The 26,899-nt window shown below is 38.4% G+C and overlaps 2 protein-coding genes across 4 annotated transcripts in view; both read right to left on the bottom strand.

Moving 5' to 3' along the window:
• Nucleotides 1-4,337: 4,337 nt before the first annotated feature.
• LOC132102740 (single-minded homolog 1-A-like) lies at nt 4,338-16,256 on the bottom strand. 3 transcript variants are annotated; one of them, XM_059507368.1, is made up of 12 exons: nt 16,106-16,256; nt 15,313-15,840; nt 12,008-12,090; nt 11,373-11,462; nt 11,155-11,263; nt 10,969-11,054; nt 10,481-10,680; nt 9,935-10,050; nt 9,201-9,348; nt 6,439-6,604; nt 5,506-5,908; nt 4,338-5,158 (listed from the first exon to the last, which is right to left on the bottom strand). In XM_059507368.1, the coding sequence occupies exons 2-12, from the start codon at nt 15,485-15,487 to the stop codon at nt 4,470-4,472; spliced, it is 2,265 nt and encodes a 754-aa protein (XP_059363351.1). In that variant the 5' UTR covers nt 15,488-15,840; nt 16,106-16,256; the 3' UTR covers nt 4,338-4,469. The 3 variants fall into 3 exon arrangements, with proteins under 3 accessions (XP_059363351.1, XP_059363352.1, XP_059363353.1); XM_059507369.1 differs by having other exon boundaries at nt 9,944-10,050; XM_059507370.1 differs by lacking the exons at nt 12,008-12,090; nt 15,313-15,840; nt 16,106-16,256 and having other exon boundaries at nt 11,155-11,259; nt 11,373-11,438.
• A 2,354-nt stretch (nt 16,257-18,610) lies between these two features.
• ascc3 (activating signal cointegrator 1 complex subunit 3) overlaps nt 18,611-26,899 on the bottom strand; it is a 218,019-nt gene continuing 209,730 nt past the window's right edge. The window contains exons 39-42 of the mRNA XM_059507374.1: nt 21,325-21,472; nt 19,311-19,517; nt 19,042-19,217; nt 18,611-18,966 (exon numbers count right to left, since the gene is read on the bottom strand). Coding sequence (XP_059363357.1) covers nt 18,819-18,966; nt 19,042-19,217; nt 19,311-19,517; nt 21,325-21,472 — 679 coding nt within the window. The 3' untranslated portion in view covers nt 18,611-18,818. The remainder of the gene's footprint in view (nt 18,967-19,041; nt 19,218-19,310; nt 19,518-21,324; nt 21,473-26,899) is intronic.

Below are 26,899 nucleotides of genomic sequence, written 5' to 3'. Positions count from 1 at the left end.
CATAGAGCGAGGTCGGTAGCAGTGCGCGCCTCCTGCAAAACCCCTGGGTCAGCACTGCCCTCGTGCAGCTGCCGGAGCAGCTTGGCCTGATAGACCTGAAGTGATGCCATGGTATGCAGGGCAGAAGCGGCCTGGCCCGCAGCTCTGTAAGACTTGGCCACAAGCATGGATGAGAACTTACAGGCCTTGGAGGGCAGCTTGGGACCACCACGCCAAGCGGAGGCGCTCTGTGGACACAGCTGCATTGCAACAGAACGCTCCACCGGGGGAATCCCAGCATACCCCTTGGCCGCCATCGAGGGCAGTGAAGGTGGAGGAAGTACCAGAACGGTTTCGGGCAGTTAAAGGTGCCTTCCATGAACTGGTTGCACTTCTGGGAAGAAAGGAACCAGAGGGGGGTGCTGGCGATCCGAATGAGCAGCCCCCAGAAAACAATCATCCAGCCATCCTGGATCGGACTCTGACAACGCTGGCACTCCCAAGGGAGGCAACGCAGCCGAATCCTCATCTCCCGAGGACTCAAGCCCGCCTTGTGATGCAGCGATCGACATACGGTCCTCTTCGCGAGCCCCGAATGAGATGTCAGGAACCTGAGAGGGTCCAGCAAACTCATCCAGAAACTCAACCGGCTGCGGCGTATGTGAGGGGGGTGTGGCCCGAGGAGGTTGGCTCGTCGGGGAAGCCCACACAGTAACCCTCAGATCCCCCTGGCCACCAGCCGAAGCAGCCCTCTTACGAGAAGAAGAGCTAGAACGGGGTGTGGCAGAGGGGACTCTATACCTTTTAAGGTAATAGAGTCTCGATCTCAATGCCGAGATGGTCATGTCCCCGCAATGAGAACATGAGCCATCCACGAACGCAGTCTCAGCGTGCTGGAAGCCCAGACACGTGACACAACGATCGTGGCCGTCACATGGAGCGATGTATCGACCGCACCCAGAAACACACGGGCGAAATGACATCTTTAAAAAGACGCAAATCAGCCCGTATCTCTTTTGTGAAAGAAATTTGCTCTTTCAGAGGTGTTGAAGCGCTCAGGGGAACGCGGGAGCTGTCACAAAACCCAGACGAACCGCTGAATCGCGCCGTCACACCAACACCAGCTCTTGCTTGTAGCACTCTGGTGAAAGCAGTACACGATGTGCTCGGCTCCGAAGCGATAGCTTGAATGCGAGTTGCTCGCGTTGCTCCTTATATACCCGCTCTGCGGGGCGGAGCTCGCGATGCAAATCCCGCAGACCAAGGTACTTTGTATACCATTGGCCTGTTTTGTACCACTCGAAGGTGATTGGGCTCTCGGGCGAGATCCACATTCGTAACGTCGAACGTAACCGACTGAAAGGGAACCTAGAATATGACATATTTTCAGTTGTTTCTTACTTTTTTGTTATGTATATAATTCCATATATAATTCCACATGTGTTAATTCATAGTTTTGATGCCTTCAGTGTGAATCTACAATTTTCATATTCATGAAAATAAAGAAAACTCTTTGAATGAGAAGGTGTGTCCAAACTTTTGGTCTGTACTGTATGTGTGTGTGTGTGTGTGTGTGTGTGTATATATATATATATATATATATATATATATATATATATATATATATAGAACCATGTATTCAAAGTTGTATAAAAAGTAATGTTAAAACAATTTTCACTAAAATATTGCTATTAGATTTTACAAATAATTATAAATAACTGGTTAAAACTTTTTGAAAGTAGAAAGACTGAAATATAATTTTCTTGTAAAATATACTGCAATAAAATAAAATAGTTTCATTTTTTGTATTGGAGTACATTTTACTAGAAAATCTCTACATCTTCTACATAATTTTTTACTCTTTTTGTCTATTTACACCAAGAGTTAGAGTTAAAGTGTTTATAAAATGAAGTTAGAATATTGTCAGTCACACAAGGATGTCAACTTTTCCAATGTATTTAATGTCTCATAATATGCATGAGGCCCAGCAAGCAAGCAGTGAAATGTGCGGTTGGACTGGTGGATGTGTGGAGTCAGGCCTGCAGCAGCTCACTCATGTGTGCTAATGCTGTCTGTGTTTCACACTGTTCCCCGGCAACACACCTGTCAGGATGGCCAAGAGTTTACCTGAGCTTCCTTCACACCACACATGAAATACAGAGCAGACAAATGCTCTCAAAGAGCCCTTTCTGAATGTTTGTCTTCTGCAATGTGTGCTTTAGTCTCATTTTTCATGATTTGCAGCCAGAAAAATAATAATAATAAATTAAAATAAAAATCCCTAAACTAAAAAGAAAACACCAATCGGTGGGCAAATGAATAAATGAATATATATGAATAAATATGAATGCATCTGTATTTTTGAGTTACAGCAAGGTGAACCAAACACCCATTTAGTTCCTCCAAACTCAAGAATCCTTACATGTTGATTCTCTTTCATTTGACCTTACAGAGAACAGAGATTAAATACATTTTTGCAAATTATTTGCAATTGTTTACTGAAAATAATTTTATCTATATAGAATAAGGCCTATATTTTATTGTGTGTGTGTGTGTGTGTGTATAAACATATATATACAGATTTCATATCTCTTTATTTGTTTTAAGCAGATCAATTCCAGCAGTATATTGTTCATATGATGGTCAGACAAAAAAGTTTCTAAAATAAAACGAAAAACATTTCAAAATAAAAACCATGTAGCCTTTCAATGAATGAACATCTTTGCAGTCATTTATTAATTTCTCAAGTGAGTAGGAAATATCATATTAAACATGAATAATGATCAGATTAATGTGGATATGTTTATTTCAACATCTTTTTCACCTGAGTTCTCCAAGGTCTCACTGGATGAACAATATCAAGAGTAAAAACAAATGCAGAACCAATTTAGAAATATATAATTCTAAACAGTTTTGCTGCAATATGAAAACAAACTAAAATATTTGCCATTGTATGTTTAGAAACAGTATGTTTAGAAACAATGCCATTTACTTTGGATGCAGAACTGAAAATTATAAATAAACACACACACACACACAAAAACTGTGATATTTCAAAGCAAAAGACATTTTTCATTCACATAATAAATACATTTTGCAATACCTTTTTGCAACTTTTGCATCATTTTATTTGGTGTGGGTGGGAGGCGGGGGTGAATTTTGCGTATGTACATCATACATTTATTATTATTTTATTTTTTTCAGAGTTTCTTTCATTCAGAGAAAAACAGCTTTCCGAACAGAGCCATTTTTATTTTTTTATATAAATACACAAAGTAGTAGTGAGGTACAGGGTAGAGTCTGTCAGAGAATTCCCCCATTAACGTTCATACCAGACTTTGGGAACCTCAATAGACCAAACAGCAGCTCGATTCAAAGCCCTCCAGCACCAGCGCAGTTTATCAACTCCTCGGGCCAAAAACACCACACCTTCTAATCGAACCAGCACAAGACTCCTTCAAGATGTTTCATAATTGCATAATCTCAGTTTTCATTTTAAAAGCTAACATGTTAGAGACCTGCAGAAGAAGCATTTGTTCAAGTCCATAACACAATAATATGCTCAACCAATGTCTTGTTTAAAAAATAAAAGTTTAAAATGGAATCTTTAAGCATTTGACTTAAAAGACTAAATTGGGTCCAAACACAAATGGACAGCATATGCAACTACAAAAAGTATCCCAGTACACAAATGAGCGAAGATGGAATCCTACAACAACCTTAAACAATTACTGAAACAATAATAAATTAATGCTGCATTTTGCATTAGACTTCGTTGTTAATCTCTGGAACATCAGCATGCTAAAAAAAATAAAATAATAATAATAATAATAGTAATAATAATAATAATAAGAATAAATAATAATATATGTATATAAAGAAACCAACTAATGAACAAGAAGAAAAAAAAAATGCCACATTATCAATTTACTTGTAGCTTATACATAAAGTATTGTGACCCAACAACTCCGTAACCCAAATGGAAACTACTGAAAAAAAATAAATAAATAAAATTAAATACTGTTTTTCTGTTTAGATTTTTGAAACCTCAATGTGCTGTTATGAGATTATGTAATTCATGCTTCTCATTATTCTACTACTTCCAGGAATCATTTGGACAATCCCCATTCATTCAAGCATTTACGCCTTATAATAGTGACAGAAATCACATCCCTTAATACACTGCAAAAGTGTACTTAATCGGTATGTTTGTCTTGTTTTCTAGCAAAAATATCTAAACATCGTTTAAATAATTTAAATTTACTTACAAAATTGCATAATATAAGATTTATTTTATATACGCTTTTTATTCATTTATTCCCGCATAAACCTCAATAAACAATAATTAATTGTTTAAGAATGCTTACTTTTTTACTAGAAAACAAGTATTTGTAGAACATGTTGGAACAAGAACAAATCAAATCAGAAATTCTAGGCTAGCTTGAGTGAGAGGGTGAATCGCTGAGTGGCTGTTGGTGATTTGATAAGCATCAGCTGCTGTTGGTGATTATGACAGAAGTGCCTTTATGGCCCGGTGCTTGTTCAGCCTGCATGCGCAGATGAGTGGCCATGTCGTAATGGGAGGGACCTGAGCAACCCAGGGAGTATCCTCTAAAGCTCTCTGCCTCGTACAGATGTTCGAGTGCGTAGCTGGTGAGCGAGTAGGCTGTGTGTTTTTCCAGGTACTGGCGGGGGTGTGAGGGGTATAACGCTGGAGTCTGAGAGACAGCACATGTGCCCGTCAGGGGCAGCGGCTGCTGGTGTTGCTGAGAAGAGGAGAGCTCATTTTGAAGGAAGTCTTTACATTTACCCAGTCTGTCAGGAATGGGGCTGCAGAGACGGGAAAGAGGAACAGGACTAGGGGCGGGGCTTATAACCTGAGCTGGCCCTCGACACACCACACTCTGCAAAGCTGACTGGGAAAAGTCGGTACTGTGAAACGACGAGCCATGGCTCTTTGCAGGAACGTTTGTAGACTCCAAAGGTATTTCTGTAGTAGCCTTTCTCAATTGCAGACGACTTTCCTCCTCTTTGATCATCTGTTGTGTGGCCCGAATCAACGTCTCAATCTTGCTGGGCTCTTGAGGACTTGCACGGCATTGGTCACCACGGTATCGATCGCCTGAATCGCTCGTGTCAGGTGAGCTGACCATGCTGTCCTCGTCCCAGTGACCTCTCGCTGCAAGTGGGACAAAAACAATGTTACCATGAGGAATTTACCACAGCCCAAGGAAACAAAACAAGCAAGGTTTTTCTTTGGATAAAGTCAAGGGCTTAATATACCAGAACAACACATTCGTAAAAAACTGTCTACAATCCTGCTCCTGAAGACCTGTCGTCCTGCAGATTTCAGCTCCAACCCCAATCAAACACACCTGAACCAGCTAATCAAGACGTTACTTGAAAATTACAGGCAGGTGTGTTAAAGCAGGATTGGAACTGAAGTCTTATGGAAAGTAGCTCTCCAGGAGCAGGACTGTAGTTTGCATTTGGTTTCCAACCATAGATCCACTGAAAGAAACACACCTTGCAGGCTATGGATAGAGGTGATGTGGGGCATCACACCTTCAAAACTGTCCCCGTTCTCGGATGAAGACTTGGGCAATGGTAGAACAGAGCGGGCTGCTCCCCACCATGCCTCTCGTCCAGGCTGAGGGTTGCCAAGGAAGTATCGGCCAGCCTTACAGCGACCCCTCTCGCAGGACTCGGAGTGAGTGTGGTTGTAGAAGTCACTGAAGGTATGATGGTCATCTGTCAGCGGTAGGCTGTAGCAGAACGGCCGTGGTTCTGGGAACTGCCGGTATACACATGAGGAGTCTATGCCTTCACACTGCTCCAGAAGCTGAGGAGATACAGAGTCAGTGAGTGGGCTTCCTCCCCACGGGCTATCCTGATCCGACTCTGAGCGATCTGTGGGGAAACCTGGATACTGCACACAAGAAACAAATATGAATGAATACAGTGTTTCCTAACCATGATCCTGGAGGCACGCCAACAGTACACATGTTGGATGTCTCTCTTATCTAATCCACCCATTTGATGACTTGGAGTTTCTTCTAATGTGCTGTTTCTGATGTATTTTATTAGGAAGAGTCTGGAAATGTGTAGTGTTGGGGTGCCTCCAGTAGCACAATTTCCTTTTATCAATGAGGGCACTGATTTACACACACAGAACAAGACACTGGATCAACATCCAACATTCCTATCATCCAATCCGAGTCCTGCATATATCCTCAACCTTCCCTCAAACTTACCCTTAAAATGATTGTTCCAGCCCTTAACCCTATCCTTAACCAAACACCTAAAATTAGAAGGCAATGATTAGTTTATGGAAATGTTACTTAAGGAATGTCCTAGTTGTGTAAATCACATTAGATGTCTTCCCAGCAACAGAAGACCTTTCTAGAGCTCCCAACATACCATTACCATCCAAATAGAAGGCATTGCTGTGATACTGACCTGTGAATAGGGAGAGAGTCTTGTTTTGGTCTTGGTACGGGAGACTCTGCTTTTGCCAACTCTTCTGTTCTCGCTGATGGGGTTAGAGGGGCTGTTGTAGGTGAACGAGGGTTTAGCAGACATCACCTGATCTAAGGACAACTGTAGTCCTTTGTACTCCGTGTCCCTGTTGGGGAAAGACAGCAACATTTAGCCTCAAACCCAACAGTGTATGCAACCTTATGGTTTGTGACTGCTTGTCTCTGTATTACTGTTTACTGGTGCAGTTTTCCTTTTCAGTTTACCACTCAGAGAAATGTATGGTCAGGAATTTTTTTAGATACTTCAGGCTCCATGCTCATTTGTGAAGCAGTGTGTGTGGAAGACTCAAGGACAATTGCACTGTTTCTCCTACAGGATTGGAACAAGGCTCCTACAAACATACGGCTGGAGGGCTGGGGGCTCTGTTCAAATACACAGTGAGATTAAGAGCTATGTCTGGCTAAATCAAACCCACAAAGGGATCACCACATAAGATATAACTAGGAAATGGGAATTGATTTGTCAGTAAAGTGGTGTATGGATTTCTGTTCCCAGTGATAACTTTCAGAAAGCGATGGCTGGAGTGCATGCTAGCCAGGCACCGATACCAGCTTCCCTCCTGAGGCCTAGTAGTCTGGCTCAGACAGCACACAGACTAATGGGATTGTATGCAGATGGCAACACCTTGGAAAAAGGCCGACATACACTTTCTCACAAGCACCTGCACAAATGCACATGCAGATCCATGCGATCTCATTAAGTTGACATCGTTGTTGTACACTATGTAAACAGAGATTTTTCAGAGGTCAAGGCTTGTAGAGAGAAGCCAAAACCTTTAAGGTGCAACAGTTTGGCCGGTGTGAGTGTTTTAGTGCATACACACAATCTCATTCAGCTGAGCTGCCATTCTCTCACACACACACACAAACACCATCTCATTTCACACCTCACAGCCCGTGTGAATAGACTCTGATAACACCTCAATAAGATGCCAGACATATCCACCTCGCTTCCTTTTCTCACTAAAGACTAGCTGTGCATTTCTGAATGAGAGCACATGTGGAGAGGTTAAACAGGAAACAGATCTCACACTCTTGATGTCTACACTGCAACGCACACTTTTATGGAAATCATTCTTCTCAAGGAAACTGAATCATGGATGATGACAGGGAATATCACAAAAAAGTACATTTATGGACACTCTTAGTAAGCTGTGAGCTATAAACACTCATCATCTTTACAACCTATTAATTAAACCTAATAAACACTTTTCCTTTATAGCTGTGTCCGAAGAGCTATCTGACACTCGCAGGTTATTGGAAGACTTGCATATCAGAACTAATCCACTTTTTTTTAATGATGTAAATTCATTTACATCTGGAGGCAGAATGAGTGGGGGTGGGGGGGTCGATGCTCCAGATGCTGGCATCAGTTCTAATGGGCTCTCTTGAAGTGTGCACACAAATGCTGTTTCACTCTTCCATACATCCCTCGCTCAAAACCGTTGTGTGAGCGATGGCTACATTGCTCAATCCTACCTCATTCTTTCCAGAGAGTTCCAGTGGAAAAGTTCATTGTGGTAATGCATGGAGTTTGTTAGTATGAATGCATGACAAATAAATCATCCACAACCCCTGGCTCCCATGCAGTTCCTGTACATGCAGCTGGCATATTATATAAAGCAAGAACAGGAATGACACCCCAAACTGACTGATGAGCATCAGGGCAGCTTTAACCCGCTCAGTCACTGTCATGGCTGGACTTGCAAACACCATAAATGTAAACCTTAATGATATTGTATTGAACCTAATGCTAGTTGTAAGTCACTGAGAGAGGCCTTTTAGTTGAGTAATAGTGGAATAATGTGGGCAATTCAACACAACTGTAGACAAAAGCTTTAAGAAATTATATGGCATACTACCCTCTAGCCTAATACACTGCATGCATGTTAGCCATGTACAAATCGGTTCAAGTTTGTGTATGGAACTGCATTACTGAACAATTTTAAAGAATTTAGTTTAATTCTCACTATTAACTAGTTTCTTATTAGCAGGAGTTTTACTAGCATATTGTCTGTTTATCACTACTTATGAAGCACATATTAATGCATTTTTCTGCATGACCATCCCACACCAAAACTTAACGACTACTTTACTAACTATTAACAAGCAGTAAATCAGGATGAGGCAAGAGTCATAGTTAGTAGATAGTTAATAGTGAAAATTGATTCAGTAGAGTAAAGTATGACTGCTGAAGTTGTTCGTAATTTTTAATTTAAGAATCCCATGTTAGAGTGCAAGTACATGAAGTAATTTGAAAATATTATTTTACTGTTCAAAATTCAAATTAAGTTTTACTCTATATATATATATATATATACACACATTAAGACTCACTAAGGATGCATTAAATTGATTGAGAATGACAGTAAAGACTTGTATAATATTACAAAAGATATATATTTTTTACTGTATATTCAGCAAAGAATCCTGAAAACAAAACCATTTTCAACATTGATAAAAATGAGAAATGTTTCTCGATCATCAAATCAGCACATTACACTAGATTTCTGTGACACTGAAGACTGGAGTAATGGCTGCTGAAAATTCAGCTTCGCATCACAGGAATAAATTAGACTTAAATATTAATATAGAATACAGTTATTGTAAACTGTAATTACAAATGCCTACTACACATCAGGGGATTCTATTCTTTATACAAAACAATTGGAAACAACTCACGTGAGGACATAGTTGACGCTGACGATGCAGTGTGGTCTGGACGATCTGCTGTTGTGTACGATAGTAGCGTAACTCTGTACCCACACCCACCCACCCTGCTTAGCCAGGAATCGGTAGTATCTGGTGGTGACTTGTCCTTTTACCAGCACTACAGAGAGAAAAACACACAATCAATTAGAGAACATTTCTGACACTTTCACATACGCTTCTTTTGCTAAACAGAAAAAAAAGAAGAAGAAGATTCATTAATTTGTTCACTTTAATGTGCAACATTGTGATGATTTTTTTTTTTTAGTTGGCTTTACGGTACGTGTGGTTCATTTAATCTTTTTTATTCAGGAAAGCTAATAACTGCTTTCATTTGCATGTTTAAACCATAAGCTGCTGTTTTTCTTCCAGCCTTAATAACTATTTAAAGCAAATAATATCAAATATTGTGTCTCTTAATAGGCTGCGTTGTGCTACAATCAGGAATGTAATAGATAAAACAATGGATTAAAGAAAATGTGTTTTTAAAGACTAACGCTGTAGTTTTCAATGTGGTTCACTAAATTAGTTACTAATTGATTGCATGTGTAATCTAAGCTCATGTTGATCTCCTGTAACGTGGCATTATCAGTTAGCACGCTCAGTTGTACCCTCGTGACGGTGGACGATGTCCGTCATCACTAAAGCTGCTGTTATTTTTAGATGCTGTAAAGGGGACGTGAGCAGAGGAATGAGGAAAAACAAACCTAACTCACACAAGTGGTGTGCGCAGCGGAGATGGAAAGTGTCACAGCTGTGGACGTGATGATAAAGTGTCTTCTCTATTAAGTCTTGCGGCTCGTAGCCAGTGAGCTCCGCAACCCTGACAAACACAGAACACAGAACGGAATAACAATGGTGTTGGCGTTAGCACAAACACCTGTCCACACACTGGCACGTGCAAGAACGCCACAGATTCGGTTAAACGTAAGTGCGCAAATTTACGTCTCACTAAACACAGCTGCACTTACAAAATCATAGATGCACACATGTACAAGACAAGAAAGTCCTGTTTGTGTCATTTGGTGGTTTGAAAATACAATTTTTCATTATATAACCATTTTGATATCTATGTTTAACTTTGAATTTTAATATGTTAATGTTTTGTTCAAATTGTTATGCTCATAATAGAATCTGTAAGTACAACAAGCATTTTCATTCATAGTCTCAGGCCTTTTGGTCCCCATTGCCTATATTATCTTTAATAAAACTAGCAGCACAGCACTATGTGTAAGTGTATGAACACATGGTACCTGGAGTCCAGGAAAATGAGTTTCATGTCCAGGCTGGCTCTGAACATGAACATATTGCTGTGGAGCTTGATGTCGGTGACTGCGCTGGGGGGAAGAGAGTGACCCACAGCCACCAGACCCACGTTCTGATAACAGCCGTCAAACGGAGACATGTCTAAGCTGTACTGACGGACCTTCAGATAGCCGCTGCAGTGGATGACCTGTCAGAAATCATGATCACACACACATTTATGCATCTGTAGTATAGTTCACAGCAACTGTGATCATCTCTATGCTATCTTATATTATTCTTGCATGTAAATATTCTCTGTGTATATACAATGGTGGATCGCTTTCTAAACATTTGTCATTGCTGATGTTTTAAAATACACTAAATAAGGAAAAACATTAAATACTGTATATAGGCTAATTAATGTATTTTTATGCACCTGTGGAGACCTCTGTTTAATACCACACATAAAGGACTGAATGAGAATCTAACAGCCTACCTTATAACCGCTACACGTCAAGCCAGCGTTTCTTTTAGCAAGGACACATTTCATTCTCAGGAAAAAAGACCTTTCCATTTCATATTCTAGAATAAAAAAACAGAAAGCAGGGGACGGTGACGGAGCGGTTTGAGGGAAGATGGATTGATTTGTGTGCTGTGCAGAGGTGTTTAGTGGCTGTCTCACCGTGGACGAAGTGTGAGTGATACGGCTGGTGAGCGGTCAGGACTGCGGTCATCTCGTCGTGGTCTGCGGGGTGGATGTATTCATAAATGCTGTTCCCCGTCAGCTCTACCTGTTAAAATGGACTTTTGTCACTACAGTCAACGCTGCCAGAAATATTGTGATCTAGGCCGAATATTAATAAAAGCCATCAGTAGTAAATATGAAAATGTGCACTTTACCTGTGACAGCCCTAAATGCACTGATGCAGTTTCAGAAATGTACATGATTTTTCCATCAGGAGCTACCACAAAAATGAAGCCATCCAAAGTCTAAAGAAATAATAATAATAATAAAGTAATAATAATTAATGCATTTATTTACATTGATTAGTTCTTGTATTACGAAAGCATCATTAGCTCCTAGAAATCAATTATTTTTTATTTTATTTTACTTTAAAGCAAGCTCGGGTAGAGCTGAGGTAATATTCAACATCTGAGTCAGGAGGTACAATTAAGCCTTCATATTCCATTATAACAATAAGTAAAAAATATAAATAGATGCAGGAAGCACTTAAAAAAAGTAATCATTTAAATAAATTATGAAACAAAATCTTCGCTAGAAACACAACAAATGACGTGGAACAGACCCAGTAGCAATGTAAAATTATAACTGAAGACGAATTCTAAATAAATCTATACGATCATTAAAAAAGTTCGATAGAATAGTTTCAGAATTCTATATCTTTATAATATTTTAATTATTATACCGAACTACATATAATAATAATAATAATAATAATAATAATAATAATAATAATAATAATAATAATAATAATAATAATAATAATAGGCAAGTATGATTTTAAAGCGTGTACCTGCAGCAGATGTGATCCTAACTCTCGGCCCACATTGTCCAGAGAACTCGCTCGACTCACGTGACCCCAGGATTCCCCGAGACCTGTGGGACGCATTCAGAGAAAACACCAAAAAACGGACTTTTGATGGCGAGCCTTAAATATCTGACGATCCATCAGGGTGCTGAAAAGAGCTAAGCTAAAACCAGTCTTAGCGCATAAACATAAAATACATATATCTAATATGAAAATCGATTGACGAAAAAAGCACAATCAAAACCTACAAAAACAACACACAAAAATAACTACAGCAAAAATAATAGTGCATCGTCATCTGGCGATCTGGCGGTCAATATTTTAACACTGAATAACTGTAAACACGCTGAATGTGAATGAGGAGTATTATGATGGTCAGAGGAACTCGATAGAGCAAACAGTCTGACTCACACACATCCTTATTAAAATGCAAATCACACGAAAACAAACATCAGATGAAAGCAAGTGCTCCGATTCCACTTTAATATTAAACAAAGATGAACTCACCATTTATCCATCAGAAACAATCACATTACTGCTCAGACAGCTAGCTGAAAATAACCACACTCTCCCGGAAACAATAACCGCGTGGAAACATGTTTGATGGCGTTTATTATTATTTTATTTTATTTTTTTTATTTTTTTATTAAAAGATAATAAAAAATAGATAATATATATATTTTTTCTTGCTGCTTTTAAAATTATAGCCTAAACAATTCAAATATTTTAAGATTAAGGTTCCGTGAAAGGCTAATTCAAACTTTCTAATTAGGCCTACAGGTTATGATCAGATATTTAGGTTTATTAAATGATAATAATAATACAATAATAATAATAATAATAATAATAATAATAATAATAATAATAATAAACAATAATAATAAAAATAGTCTAAACAGTAATAACTGCTCTCAATAATATAGCTACTAATTGTTAAAAGCGCGTCTGAGGATCCTGATGCACGCCTGACCCAAAGCCGACGGATCCGAGAAGAAAAGTTGTAATATTTCGCGGGGGAATTATAAGATCTGATTGGATCTGGATATCTTCGAGCTAATCACAGAACAAACTGGACATAAGAGCACAGTACTTCACGCAGAAGAATACATCACTGCATCTTTCACAGAAATGTTTCAATAACTGCTTGCAAGACAAGAAAACTGAACTGAACACTAAGCTGAAGTCACATTGAAACAATTCATCTGCTTCTCCTGTAAAAGTTGTGAACCCGTTTCTTTAAGCGCTGCTGAGAACATTATTTCACAGGCCCGAAATGTAGGCTTTTCCGACACATTAATCATAATGACTTATTCATACCAAATTACACATATTCATATTCTATTCTCTAATGTAAACAGCCGTCATTAATAAGCTTCTGACATCAAGTTTCGAATAACCGTAAAAAAAGATGAATCAATAGCTAATAATAATAATAATTATTATTATAAAACAAATCTGAGCGAAAACCCGTAATAACACACTTACTAAAATAAACTAAACGAATAAAAACAGAAAACAACGCATATCGCATAAAGTTAAATGATTAAACTGCTGGACTATTATTTGACAGCAGCGTTCAGTTATTCTCTTCACAGTCGAGCAATAAATAACCACCATAAAAGCATCTTCACCTTCCTTCATTTACTAATAAAACTTTACAGTCTCATTTCCTGTCTGTCCGTGACCTCGCTGACCTTTAACCCCGGCGAGCAGTTTCATTCGCGCGAGGCAGCACTAGGTTTAAAAACATTTATTTTCACTCTAATGAGTAAAGCACATGCTGCTAAAATACACTTCAGTATCTATCCTAGATGTTTCATTGTTTCCAAACAAGGCATAGGCTAGCTAAATAACGCAGATATTAATCTTATCAGTAGGCTAACAGTAAATGTATTAAACATATCATCTTCATTTGTTATCAAAGACGGAGTCTTTTGATGAAAAGTCGTTTTTAAGCACACGGCAGGTTTCAAACATGTTAATCCTCAGTCATTAGCTACATTAGAAATATATAACTTTAATAACAGTCTACGTCGTGTACATCTAACAGTAAATAGGCCTGTTATTAAAATTTAAGAGGTGAAAACATATGGATAATAATACACAAAATAATAATATAAATAATAATAATACAAAGAGTTGTATGAGCATTGGTAAAAAATGTTGGCAAACTGTGGATGTAGATGTTTTTCTCTTTTCTCTCTCATGTCGCACACAAACGATCAGTTTAGTTCAGTTTAGTTGTAACTGATCAAATGTCGTGTTTGTCTCAGTGTCTTAAACGAGTGCTGACTGATGGCAGATCCACAAACAAACGATCCTTTTTATGGTTTTTTTTAGTTTTTATTATTATTAATAATAAAAATAATTATAATTATTTACAGAAAATGTAGGCTACGGATGTTATTGTAGTATTATTATTAATAATAATAGTAATACTAGTTTCGTCAGTCAGGTGTCGATCGGAGGCTGATAATTGTTAATATTCTTCTTCAGTCAGGCGCAGCAGAAGATGAGAAATAATAATCAGAACCATGTCTGAGTCTACACTTACACTCAATACACGCAGTCTCCTTGCTTTAATGAAATTAACTTTATTATTATTACTATTTAAATTACGAAAGAAAATGTATTTGTTGCTTAAAAAAAGAAGGTGGTTGCTGCTGCTGTAAAAGTGAAAGGCCGTAACGAGCAGAATATTTTCAATCCGTGTTTGCATTTTAAAAACGGACATGCTTTCTAAACTCTATATGCACGTCTCAGTTAACTGTATTAATATGTGCTTTGCTAATGTATGTTTGAGAATGATCTCGGTCCTATCTTTTCCGCTAATTATGTGCTTTTTTTCTATTGAAAAATGTTTTTTATGGCCTTTAAATGACACACACGTCTAGATCAAAATACTTGTGAAATAAAATAATAATTTTAAACAAATAATATGTTTTAATAATAATATATTAATGATCAATTTACAGTAGCCTACCAATATAATACTACTACAATAACATCCGTAGCCTACATTTTCTGTAAAATCTGCTTTGAAACACTGTGTATTGTGAAAAGCGCTATACAAATACATCTGAATTGAATTAATAACAATAAAACAATAACATCTGCATTGTATTATCAACAACCTATTGTTTATTATTATTATTGCTGACAAGAACAATAATAACGATGCTAGGCTGCCCAGAATGAATGAACTTAATTATTTTCAGAAGCCGTGTGTACGCAGAAGACGATGACCAATATCTATCCCGTTTGTTGTGCATATGACTGCCGCTGCCTACCTTCCGGGAAGACGATCCTCATCTTCAGGTAGCTGGTGGTGAGTCTGATGATGGAGGCCTTGTCCAGCTGTGAGGTGATGGCCGAGGGCAGAGGCAGCAGTTTGGCGAGCTCATAGAACTCGCTGTTCTCCTTCTCCCTCCGCGTGCGCGCCGCGTTCTTCGACTTCTCCTTCATGCTCGCGCTCACACTCACTCACTCACGCGTGTCTCAGACCCTTCCGCTGCTCGCTTCAGTCTCTCCACAACACAAACTCAAGCGCGTGCGTGAGCTCTCCAGCAGTTTCACCAACATGGGGAGGTCTCAGGGACGTCCCGGACGTGTTCCTGCCATCGCCAGCTCCCAGCAGTTCACGGAGGTTCCTGAGATGTCCTACACGCAGATGCGAGGCGAACAGAGCTTCATGGTTATGATGAGCCTCTTTCATCCGCCGTGAGTCTTATTTCACACACACATGAAATCCACTCGGGCCCGGAATCTCTTCATGAGGGAACTTCCATCCATCCATCCATCAGACGCGTGTAATATTCCTGAAAACAGCGGAGCGCACGATCAGCTCTCTCTCTTCTTCCGACTTTCAAATGCACGCTCTGATTTATGAATCTGGCTACCATATCAAAACCGATTTACTACTACTACTACTACTACTACTACTAGACTACTAATAAAGACGTGTTCATACAAACTACGCATTTTCTTTCTGCAGAATTTCTGTACACTGTCTTTATAATTTCATATTTTGCTTAAGCATAACTTTTTACCTTTCAAAAGGTTAAAACTTGCACGTCTTCTTACCTCATATCAGCTCGCATTGCAAACTTGCATCGTCTTCATAAGTTAATGACTCCACAACGAGAAACACGCAGAGCCGCGTGCACGCGTTAACTCAGGCCGAGCTCCACAGCACACTCGGGGAACACGGCATCTTCGTATCCAGAAGGACCTTGTTCTGTTCGGAGGAGAGTTTGTTGAAGTCTCTCTGTCTGAGCAGCATGCGGACCTCCCCCTGATCTCAGCTCATTGGACACTGAAGGACCAGACAGGATTTTCCCATTGGAGCCAATTCACCAGCGACCGCTCCACCTGAAATGACGCTGACCTCTGACCCGTGACGCACGATAAATAATATTTACATTTAAAGTTCACTGACTCACTCGATCTATCTATCTATCTATCTATCTATCTATCTATCTATCTATCTATCTATCTATCTATCTATCTAGTATCTATCGTATTTGTGCATGAAAACAGACTTAACTAAATGCTATTTTTTTTTTTATTGCGGCAAAATTAAAAGAGCGGAATTGAATTGACAGAAAAATGTCCTTCGTTAAAATAAGATCATTAATCAGGCACTTAACATATTCAACATAAAATATGAATACAACACATATTTAAATGTGCGTATATTTTAAACTACATATCTATAAATATGCGATACATATAAATAAAATGTACGTGCTCGTTTTTTTTACTTTATTTATTTAGCCCATTTATTATTAGGCTATTATTATTTTTTTTAAAGGCATATCAAATAGAACGTTGCTTATAATTGAACGCAGTTATTTTTATGGTCCTATTTTCTTGCTGTTTAACTGTTTTACTTGACGGTTTTATTCTTCAAGAATACAAGCAGACCTATCTGCTGTCCGTGAGAAACATGATTCAGAGGTAAGAGGTTCATCCCATCAGTGTCCTGCTGGATAAAGAGCCAGACATTTTGTCCACTGTGGTAGACTTTAGTTTAGTTTTGGTCATGTTTCTTATTTTATGTAGATATAACCACGGTCTTTTTTTTTGTGTGTGTGTGATAACATGATGAATGATTTGTTGTGTTACTATTATAAAAATGATTATATAAATCATATATTTTTAAAACTTTTTTAATGCAGTAAATGTTGATGGAAAAAAAAATCTAAATGCCAAAATCTCTCTCTGTGTGCGTGTGTGTGTATCTCAGGAGGACAGCAGTGTGTGTGTGTGTGTGTGTGTGTAATAGAAAAGCTCTGCAGCAGGAGAAAATCAGAAAGGATGCGCCCAGCACACGGAGCGCTTGATGCTGCTTTAACCTTCTCCTAAAGCCTGCATTTGCTGCTGATTAAACGGCGTCAGTGGAAAAGAGAACAATCGAAAATACTTTGCAATATATCAAGTCCTCAGTAGGGACTCAAAACCATTGCCATTGAAACCACTGCTAATAAATGAACGCTTTAAAACAATTACCGTATGAGTATAAGTCGCATCAGTCCAAAAATACGCCATGATGAGGAAAAAAAACATATATCTAAGTCGCACCGGACTAAGTCGCGCCCTCTCGCGGCTTTTCTCTTGGTTCCACAAATTGTGACCACAAAACCAGTCTTAAGTTTCAAATTTTTCGAAACTGAGATGTATACATCTTCTGAAATCATTCTGAAATCCATTAATGTAAGGTTTGTTTGGACAATATATGGCCGAGATACAACTGTTTGAAAATCTGGAGTCTGAGGATGCAAAAAAAATTAAAATACTGAGAAAATCACCTTTAAAGTTGTCCAAATGAATTCTTAGCAATGCAGATTACTGAAGTTTTGATATATTTACATTAGGAAATTTACAAAACCTCTTCATGGAACATGATCTTTACTTAATATCCTAATGATTTTTGCCATAAAAGATAAATCTATAATTTTGACCCATACATTGTTTTTGTCAATCTGCCAATATAACAATTATCATGATTAACACTATGATTGTTTGCTTCATTCAAAACTCAACATCCACTAATACTAATAAAATAATAATACGTAAATGTATTAATTTATTATCTAAAAATTCCAGAACATCTTTATAGTCTTGCAGAAATAACAAGCATGTAAAAATATGCATAGTAATAGACAAAAGTCATTTTTATCCTGAAGGATGACTTGGTAAATAATAAGCATGTGCTGACTATTTGACCTCTGTAACAAAAAAAAAACAAAAAAAACCCATGTGGCCTGTGAATAACTGCTGAACGCAGTAAATGCCAATTCTATGTAAATGTTGACACTTAGGAAAGAATAGAAACAATTGATAGACTGATAAACACAATTGTGCTGCATGTGTTTTTATTTGATATTTAACAAAACTGATTTTCATACTGAACATTTCCATAATTCAGAAGCAAAAACAATCTTATGTTCATATTTTAATTAGACACATAAGGTTTGCCCTCAAATGTAATGCAGAGTGTACAAAAAAAGTAAAAAAAAAAAAAAAGGAGCACAAATGAAGAGTAATAAGGCAGGAAGAGTCTGTCTGAGAAACAGATGAGGCTGATCTAGAAGCTTCCTCTTGAATCAATTACAACATCAGGTCTCTCTTTTGAAAGTGTTAGATATAAAATCTACCTGTTGATGGCCAGATGTTCTAATCATCTAAATGTTTAATTCAGTGTAGTTTTTACCTAGAACTCAAGACCTGTCCACCAAATGAACATCTCAAGGCAAGAGGGAAACTTTGGTTTAGTTCTGACTCAGCGCGAAGGTCACTTCAGGGCCGTTTTGGCAACTTTATCTGATATCTCACTGTTGACTTGCGCAGCAATGCTGGCTGGGATGACGTTCAGGTGGATGTCGTACTGCTGATCCAGGCCGAGGTAGCTGTCGCTCATCAGGTACAGCGTGTAGATACACCTGGAGAAAGATTCAGACGTTAAGACTGTAGATACTACAGAGAACACCATTAGAGTAGCAGCAGACGGCTCTTACTTTCCCGTCTTCTCAGGTGTATAGAAGGCCACGGACACGCTGCTGTGGTTGCGTATAAATCCCACACGTTTGATAGCCAGCAGTTCTTTCTTGTCAACCTCCCCGAGAACAAGAAACCAGCCTTCGTCTTTGGGTTTGGGGAAGCGTGGAGCCTGTGCCTTGCTGTCCTGCTTCCTCTGAAAGGAATGGAATCGATATTGATTAAATGGCTAGACAATAAAAAGAAACCCGTGAATGAAGTGTCAGTCTCTATGTGTGGGTGGACTCACTCTTTGCTGGCCGGCGTTGAGGCGGCGCAGGGACACCTGGAGGACGTACTCCTGGTCAGCGTGCAGCGGCACCCAGCTGGACTCGTCCCTGATGTTGGTGACGTTAGCAGGGATCACGCGCTCAGTTTGCTCCTCACAACCCTCCCACCAGCCCTTAACACTCATCCTGACATCCACCACAGGAAGGTGACTCAGAAAAGCCCACGCCTGTGAAAAGAACCCCCAATTAGCACAGTGAAGAGGACATGCTTTTGGTTTTCTTCTCAGATTTGATTGATATCAGGTAAATTTAGCAATATTACGTCTGTTTTTTCTTCTGTATTTATTTGGAAGCACTGTAAAAACTAAAATATTGTGTATTATCATTACAATTTAAAATAGCCGTGATCACGTGATCCTTCAGAAATGAGTAAATTATGCTGAAAAAACATTTCTTATTATTCCCTAATGAAGAATAAACATACTAAAATGTATTTGAAATACATGTAATCCATGCTAAGTATACAACTAATATATTTACATATTTATGTACATAATAAAAGTACCCTGCAAATGCACTTTTGGTATACTAAACTGGTATACTTGAAGTCTGCAAAACTGGAACAACTAATTTTGTACTTAATGCACTTTAATTGTGCGGAAGTCCAACTAAAGATACAGTTAAGTATATCTGATTGTGCAAAAGTAGATCTATTGCAAGTATACTTCAGGTACACTTGAAATATCTTGCATTTAAAGACCAATATTATTCAAAGATCATTCAATCTCATGGAAAAAAAAAGTATACAGTATAAAGTCAGAATTGCGAGATAAAAAAAAAAGTCACAATTATGACACTTTTTTTCTCACAATTGCGAGTTTATCTATTGGAATTCTGACTTTTTTTCTCGCATTTCTAACTTTTTTCTCAGAATTTTGTGATATAACCTCTTAATTGAGATACTGATATATGTTCTCAGAACTGTGTGTTTATATCTCACAATTCTAAAAAAAAGTCAGAATTGTGAGATAAAAAGTTGAATGACCTTAATCATTCTTAATAATGATTAATAAGACCTTAATAATGCTGTCCTTTTGATATATTAAAAAGAATAAGCACCAAATGACCATATTAGATTGATTTAAAAAAAAAAAAAATCACGTGACACTGAAAACTGATCAATCAAAATCAGCTTTGCCATTTTTGTGGATGAAAATTTCATTTTAAAATATATTCAACTAAAAAACAAGTATTTTGCATTTTAACAATATTTCACAATTTTAACTGTCCAATAAAATCAAATAAATGCAGCCTTAGTGAGCATATAAAAAAATAATAAAATAAAAAATCTGAATTATTCCAAACGTTTGATTGATAGTGTATATATATAGACAGTGTAATAAGCCATAAAAGCTCGTCATTCAAGAGCTGTACTAGAATAAAACAAAGAATATGGGAAAACGTCAAGAACAAACAAAAGAATGTGTTTGTGTGGAGGCCGTTTGTTTTTCTGTTCTTCTGTCAGCATTGGAGACATGGGAGACGGTGTAGATCACCCTGCCACTGCTATTTATGCTAGGATTACGCTTCCTTAGTGAGTGAGACGAGGACGCGGCGGCGCATGTGCTTATTTAATTAGCAGGGCCGAGAGGAAGCGGGGTGCGCTGGAATACTGATGGGGAACGGACGCTGGGCTCATTGCTGGGCTCGGATGCACACATTACCGCTGCAATTAGCACTTAGACTGGAGCTCTAAACCCTCTCATTTGGGAGGTAATTGGAGATCTTGGTGCTACCTGAGACCACCGTGACTGTCTGCCGCTTTCGGGAAATCACGCGCTCGCGGCCACTGCCAAGTGTGTGGAGAACTGGAATTTATTTGAATGCGTATGTTGCTAAGAGGTGATTCATCCACATGACTGCAGTCTCCAAAAAAAGTACGCTTTGTTCAACGGTGTCAAGAAATGCAGTAGAGGTACCAATAAATTAGACAGCTTTGTAAACCGAGTGTCTTGGGTACATAAGAGGACGCACCTGATAGATCTGATTGGGCTGCAGCACCTCCTTCACCATCGATGTGAAGTTGTCCTCTTTCCCGTCGCAGGCAGCCATTAGCTGGGGAAGCCCCTCGATTGGGCCTTGATAACCACCTCCGCCCCTCGCACCTTTGGCGCTCCACCTCCTGTTAAGGAAAAAAGACGGTGACGTGACGATGCCTTCAATCATGTAAGCGCTGACTGAGCTCCCGTTTCCTGCTGTCACAGCTTGATGGATCCTGCCTGGCCTGATCCCTCTCTTACCATTTTTATTGTGTTTCCACCAAATTACACTCGCCGCGGGACATGTTATGGACGAGGGAAAATCCAATGCCAATGATGTTAGTGCTTGAAAGTGTGAGAAGCGGTTGGAGGGCTGAGTTTGGAGCGGGGTGGGGGAGGCGTCACCGCTGATAAGTGATGCTGATGGTGTTTGCGGAGTTAGATAAGAGATGGTGGCGGGATCAGCCGCTAAGCCATGTTACACTGTTATAATCAGCGAGCCACAGGTGAGAAGCTCTGCACCCCTTTAACACCGCCGACAGGAAGTGAACACTTGCCTCTCTCTGTGACAACATGTTAGGATACACTCAGACTCGGGCGAGCGGAAAACACATGGGTAGAGGAGAAGAGAAAGCAAAGAATGTTCTGAAAAACCAATAAGCCTGTACAATATAAAACTGAGTAAGTACAGCTGGATAAAACAAAAACTGTGTCGTCTTCTTTTCAGGCTGCAAGGCAACAAAATGTGATTATTTTAAAGAGGGCTCTAAATCCACTGCATATTTTACACATTAAATGTTACAAAAATCCAGAAGAAAATGTCTCAGTTTCCAAAAAAATACAAGAATAAAATAACCCCAACCAAGACTCAACAATGACAATAATAAGAACTGTTTATTGAGCACCAAATAACATAAAATGAATTTTGAAAGGTACATAAAAAAATTAAAAAATAATGAAATCCTCTCTAAATTAATCCTATATTTCTCACTATATACAGTGGGGGAAATATTTATTTGATCTCTGGTTAATTTTGTAATTTGCCAACTTTGCCCACAAAGGAATAAAGGGTCAGTAATTTTTATGTTTAAATTTTATTTTAACGGATAGAGACATATCACATTATATAAAGGTTAGAAATTGATTTGCATTTCAGTGAGTGAAATAAGTATTTGATCCCAAAGCGAAACATGACTTGAGTTCTTTGTTGCAGAAACCCTTGTTGGTAAGCACAGAGGTAATACGTTTTTTATAGTTGGTCACCAGGTTTGCACACATCTCAGGAGAGATTTTGACCCACCCCTCTTTACAGATCCTCACTAAATCCTTAAGGTTTCTTGGCTGTTGTTTGTCTACTCACAGTTTCAGCTCCCTCCACAGATGTTCTATAGGCGGATCTTTTGTGACGTCATTGTTTATGTTTGTTGCATTGCATCATGGGAATCGTGTGGCAGAAAACACCGCTAGATACCTGTAATTTGATTGTTTTGCACGTTTGGAGGAGGATTTAGAGAAGAGGATGGTTCACTCTTGCTGTGTGGTTGATTGTATGGCTCGTTGGGGGCCTGATAAAAAGTTTTTCCGAATTCCCTCCGAAAAGGATCGCTAAAAACGAAAGAAATGGTTGCATGCAATTAGGCGATTGAACCTGGACGCTCCGAAGAAAGCCTGGATTCCTGCAGCTTCTGATCGAGTTTGTGAGGCTCATTTTGTTCATGGTAAGTCTTAGTGACTATGTATTTATAGAAGATTGAATAAAAAAAAAAAAAAAAACTGAGTCAAATCAACCGAGTCATATGTTTTCGCGTTCTGATTCAGGTGTCCCAAACCGCGATCCACAGCACCCAGACTATGTTCCTCACATCAAAATGGGCTATTCTGGATCGCAAAACTTAAAAGCAGTGATTATTTCGCCGTTCTCTTTGTCGATCACCCACGGGAGATGCGAATCACGCTGTGACTCTGCTTGGCCAGGTCTAACCTCTGCTTTTAGCACGATCACTGCTTTCTGTTTGGCAGAAAAGATCGGCCCAACTTTTCGAGAAACAAAATAATCATAGGCCTCCAGACTTTTGAAAGCCTTTAATCTTTCATGAGTGAAGGGTCCAGGGGTTTCTATTAAATAAGAATAAATGTCTCCCCAGCAGATTGGTGGCCAAGACACGGGCGAGTCGGACCAACGTTTTTTTGTCATCCCAGATCTCATATGGGCTTTGAATAACTTCGATTTTGTCACCAATACAAATTTTGAGCTTCTCTCCAAACCTCCTCCGGTCTTCAGATGTTAAAGTGTTTATATATTGTGGATTTCGCCCGCCAACTCTCTTGAAAGTGCTCGTCGCGTCTTTACAGCCCGCCATACTGTTTGTTTTGTTGCCACACAACCACTCGCGCATGCGTACAAAGATGTCAACAAAGATCCTCCTATAGGATTGAAGTCTGGAGACTCCATGACCTTAATGTGCTGCTTCTTGAGCCACTCCTTTGTTGTCTTGGCGGTATGTTTCGGATCATTGTCATGACCCATCTTCAGTGTTCTGGCTGAGGGAAGAATGTTCTCTTCCAAGATTTTACCAGTGTTGGGAAGGTTACTTTGGAAATGTAATAGGTTACAGATTACAAGTTACCCTGTTTAAAATGTAATAGTAGTGTAACTTTTTCAATTACTTTATTAAAGTAATGTAACTAATTACTTTTGAGTACTTTTTGATTACTTTTCTAAATTTGTGAAAATTAAAGAATAATAAATAAAAGCATATACATCAACTTAAATACAGTTATCTAATAAGCATATGACGTATTCTGTGTAATAAACTCCTGAAACATTGGTGTTTTTTTTAAACTGCTGTTTCTTTGTATATGATGATAGTTTTCTCAAAATAAGTAAAATGCACATGAAGTGACACAAAGCAGTTCTAGAAATTATGTTTATGTGCTCGTGTACTCCTATATTGAGACAGCAGAGGTTGAAAACACTGCGAGCTTCAGTAGGCCTATGTGTAGTAAATGAAACCATGTCTTTGCCATTAATTTACTGGAGGGGCGGACTGGGAAAAAAATTCAGACTGAAAAATTCAAACTCATACAAACAAATTCATGGACAAAACTATTTTTTTGTATGGACCTGACATAAAAAAGGTTTAAATCTTTAATTTGGGGACATGCAAAATAATTAAAAGTTCTCTCCTGAACTGCACCTTCACTTCCATTTTTCTCTTCAGTCTCTTTATTTTGCCCTGTTATCCATCTCTCTCATGACTTTAATACTCAAGATTGAACAAAACTATACTTTACAATACAATACCCTACAATACTACAATATTTTTATAGAAAAATCCTAATACTGTACACGAGTCATGTTTTTCCCTTACAAAAAATTACCATGCTTTTATTAGCCTATATAAAAGTAAAATAACCTTGTTTTGTTTTTTTTTTTTGCAAATGGATTTGTATTTATTTTTAAATAAATACATTTGTAAAATAATTTTACATTTTTGGTTATCACAGTTAAAAAATAGTAACAATTTTCTCTGGATTTATAGTTAAATATTAAAATGTTAATTTTCGTAAGGGTTGTGTTGTTGTCTGTTGTAGCTCCCCCTAAACCTATAAAAAAAAATCTGAATTTTTTTTCAGCTAAATTACTACTGTAACATTACAACAGATAATAATGATGTCCTTTATATAGTATTTTGAGTGATGACTGATGAGCAACGTGCTGCTGCTTGATTAAATAAATAAAAAAACAAAGACAAAAAAGCATCTTTACAGATGAAACTGACCTGAAACCCTGAACAGTAGTTCTGCTTCTCTGCTCCAGCAATTCACTCTTTTCTCTCTCTCTCTCTCTCTCTCTCTCGCATTGATTACCGTTTGGCGGAGGCGCGGAGAGCGCGCGAGTCATGACTAACACTTCATGACTTATTAGAGATTTAATTATCAAATGGCGGATTCGCAAATGATCGCTTTAGTACATTCGGCAGGCAATTATACAATAATGATATTAAATAGCGGGCAAAATCGGCTGCCAGGCCACCGGGAATTGTCCCGGTTCTCCCGGTGTCCAGTCCGCGCCTGATTTCCACAGACACGCAGAATTTGCAAGTCATATATTGCATTTTTGGGGCTTATATTCACAGACACTAGTCCATGTCATGTTTTGATTCAAGTGTACTGACCTACTTTTGATTTAGTCATCCAAAATGTGGCATAATCCGTCCGCGTTAGGCATTTCGTTTTTATGACTGGATTCTACGAACCAGACTGTATTTCCGCATCCCGGAAATTATTAGGGCGGTATGTCTCAGAATAGTCAGTGAAATTTGTGAAAGAAATCAGTTAAATCTGTATGTGGATGTGTGTAAATATTCAAATGTAATCCCCTTTGTAATCGTAAAAAATTTCATAAGTAACTGTAATTTAATTACTCATTTTTTCTTAGTAACTGTAACTAATTACAGTTACAATAATTTTGTAATTAAATTACGTAACGCCGTTACATGTAACTAGTTACTCCCCAACACTGGATTTTACAGTACATGCCCCTGTCCATTTGCCCCTCAATGATGCAGGATGGATTTCAGTCCATTGTGGCGTAGTGTGTTACCAGTGTTATTCTTGATGACCAAAAGTTGTCTCCTCCTCACCAAGCTTCTTGCTGATGGTCTTGTAGCTCATTCCAGCCTTGTGTAGATCTACAATCTTGTCTCTGACATCCTTTGACGGCTCTTTGGTCTTGCCCATGGAGATGGAGAGGTTGGATGGAAGATACAGATTGTGTGGACAGGTGTCTTTTATACACCTAGCAAGCTGATATTAGGAGTAACTTCTTAAAGTGGCAGGACTAATCTGTGTTCCACTCGGTCACATCACCAGTCTGTGGGAGCCAGACTTCTTGCTGGTTGGTACGGCATCAAATACTTATTTCACTCACTGAAATGAAAAATAAATCTTTAACCTTTACAGTATATAATGTGTTTTTTTTTCTGTATTTTTGGTTTATATTCTGTCTCTATCCATTAAAATAAACCTACCATAAAAATTACAGACCCTTCACTTCTTTGTAAGTGGGCAAACTTACAAAATCAGTAGGGGATCAAATTAATATTTTCCCACTGTACATGAGTTTGTGTATGTGACGTGTTATGATATAACAAGGTTATATTCAGAAACCAATGAAACCGAAACCAAATAGTGCTGAAACAGGAAGAGAAGTTAACAGAAGAGAATGACAAAATAACCACATAACAGAACAAAAACCTGACAATATGATCGTTAGACTATTGTTAGCCTATATGTACAATAGTTTGTTCTGATAAAAGACTTTCTTTCGTTCTGACAAAAGACTTTCTATTGATATTCCTACCTGCACGTGTTCCAGACAGGCTGTCAGTCAGTCTTTAAACCCTTCATTCAACTACACGTATAAAACGCTGATTCATTCAAAGAGAGACGTAATGAAACATGCTGTTGAAATCACTTTAACTTTGAGCGCCACGTTAGAAGACTCAGCTGACCAGTAATGTGTCAATGCTAAAACAGATATTTGGCTTTCCTTGGACATGACAACC

This window comes from Carassius carassius, chromosome 24 (assembly GCF_963082965.1).
Source record: "Carassius carassius chromosome 24, fCarCar2.1, whole genome shotgun sequence".
Taxonomy (NCBI): domain Eukaryota; kingdom Metazoa; phylum Chordata; class Actinopteri; order Cypriniformes; family Cyprinidae; genus Carassius; species Carassius carassius.
The sequence above is the reverse complement of the archived record's forward strand: the minus strand, read 5'-3'. Positions and strand labels throughout refer to the sequence as shown.

Excerpts from the sequence above, each read along its gene's own strand:
- LOC132102740 (XM_059507368.1), bottom strand. The coding sequence starts at position 15,487 with ATGAAGGAGAAGTCGAAGAACGCGGCGCGCACGCGGAGGGAGAAGGAG. Across the intron at positions 6,605-9,200 it reads AGCGTCAACTATGTCCTCAC|GGACACGGAGTACAAAGGAC; the intron begins GTGAGTTGTTTC and ends TTTCCCCAACAG. Across the intron at positions 5,909-6,438 it reads GACTCTCTCCCTATTCACAG|TATCCAGGTTTCCCCACAGA; the intron begins GTCAGTATCACA and ends TCTTGTGTGCAG.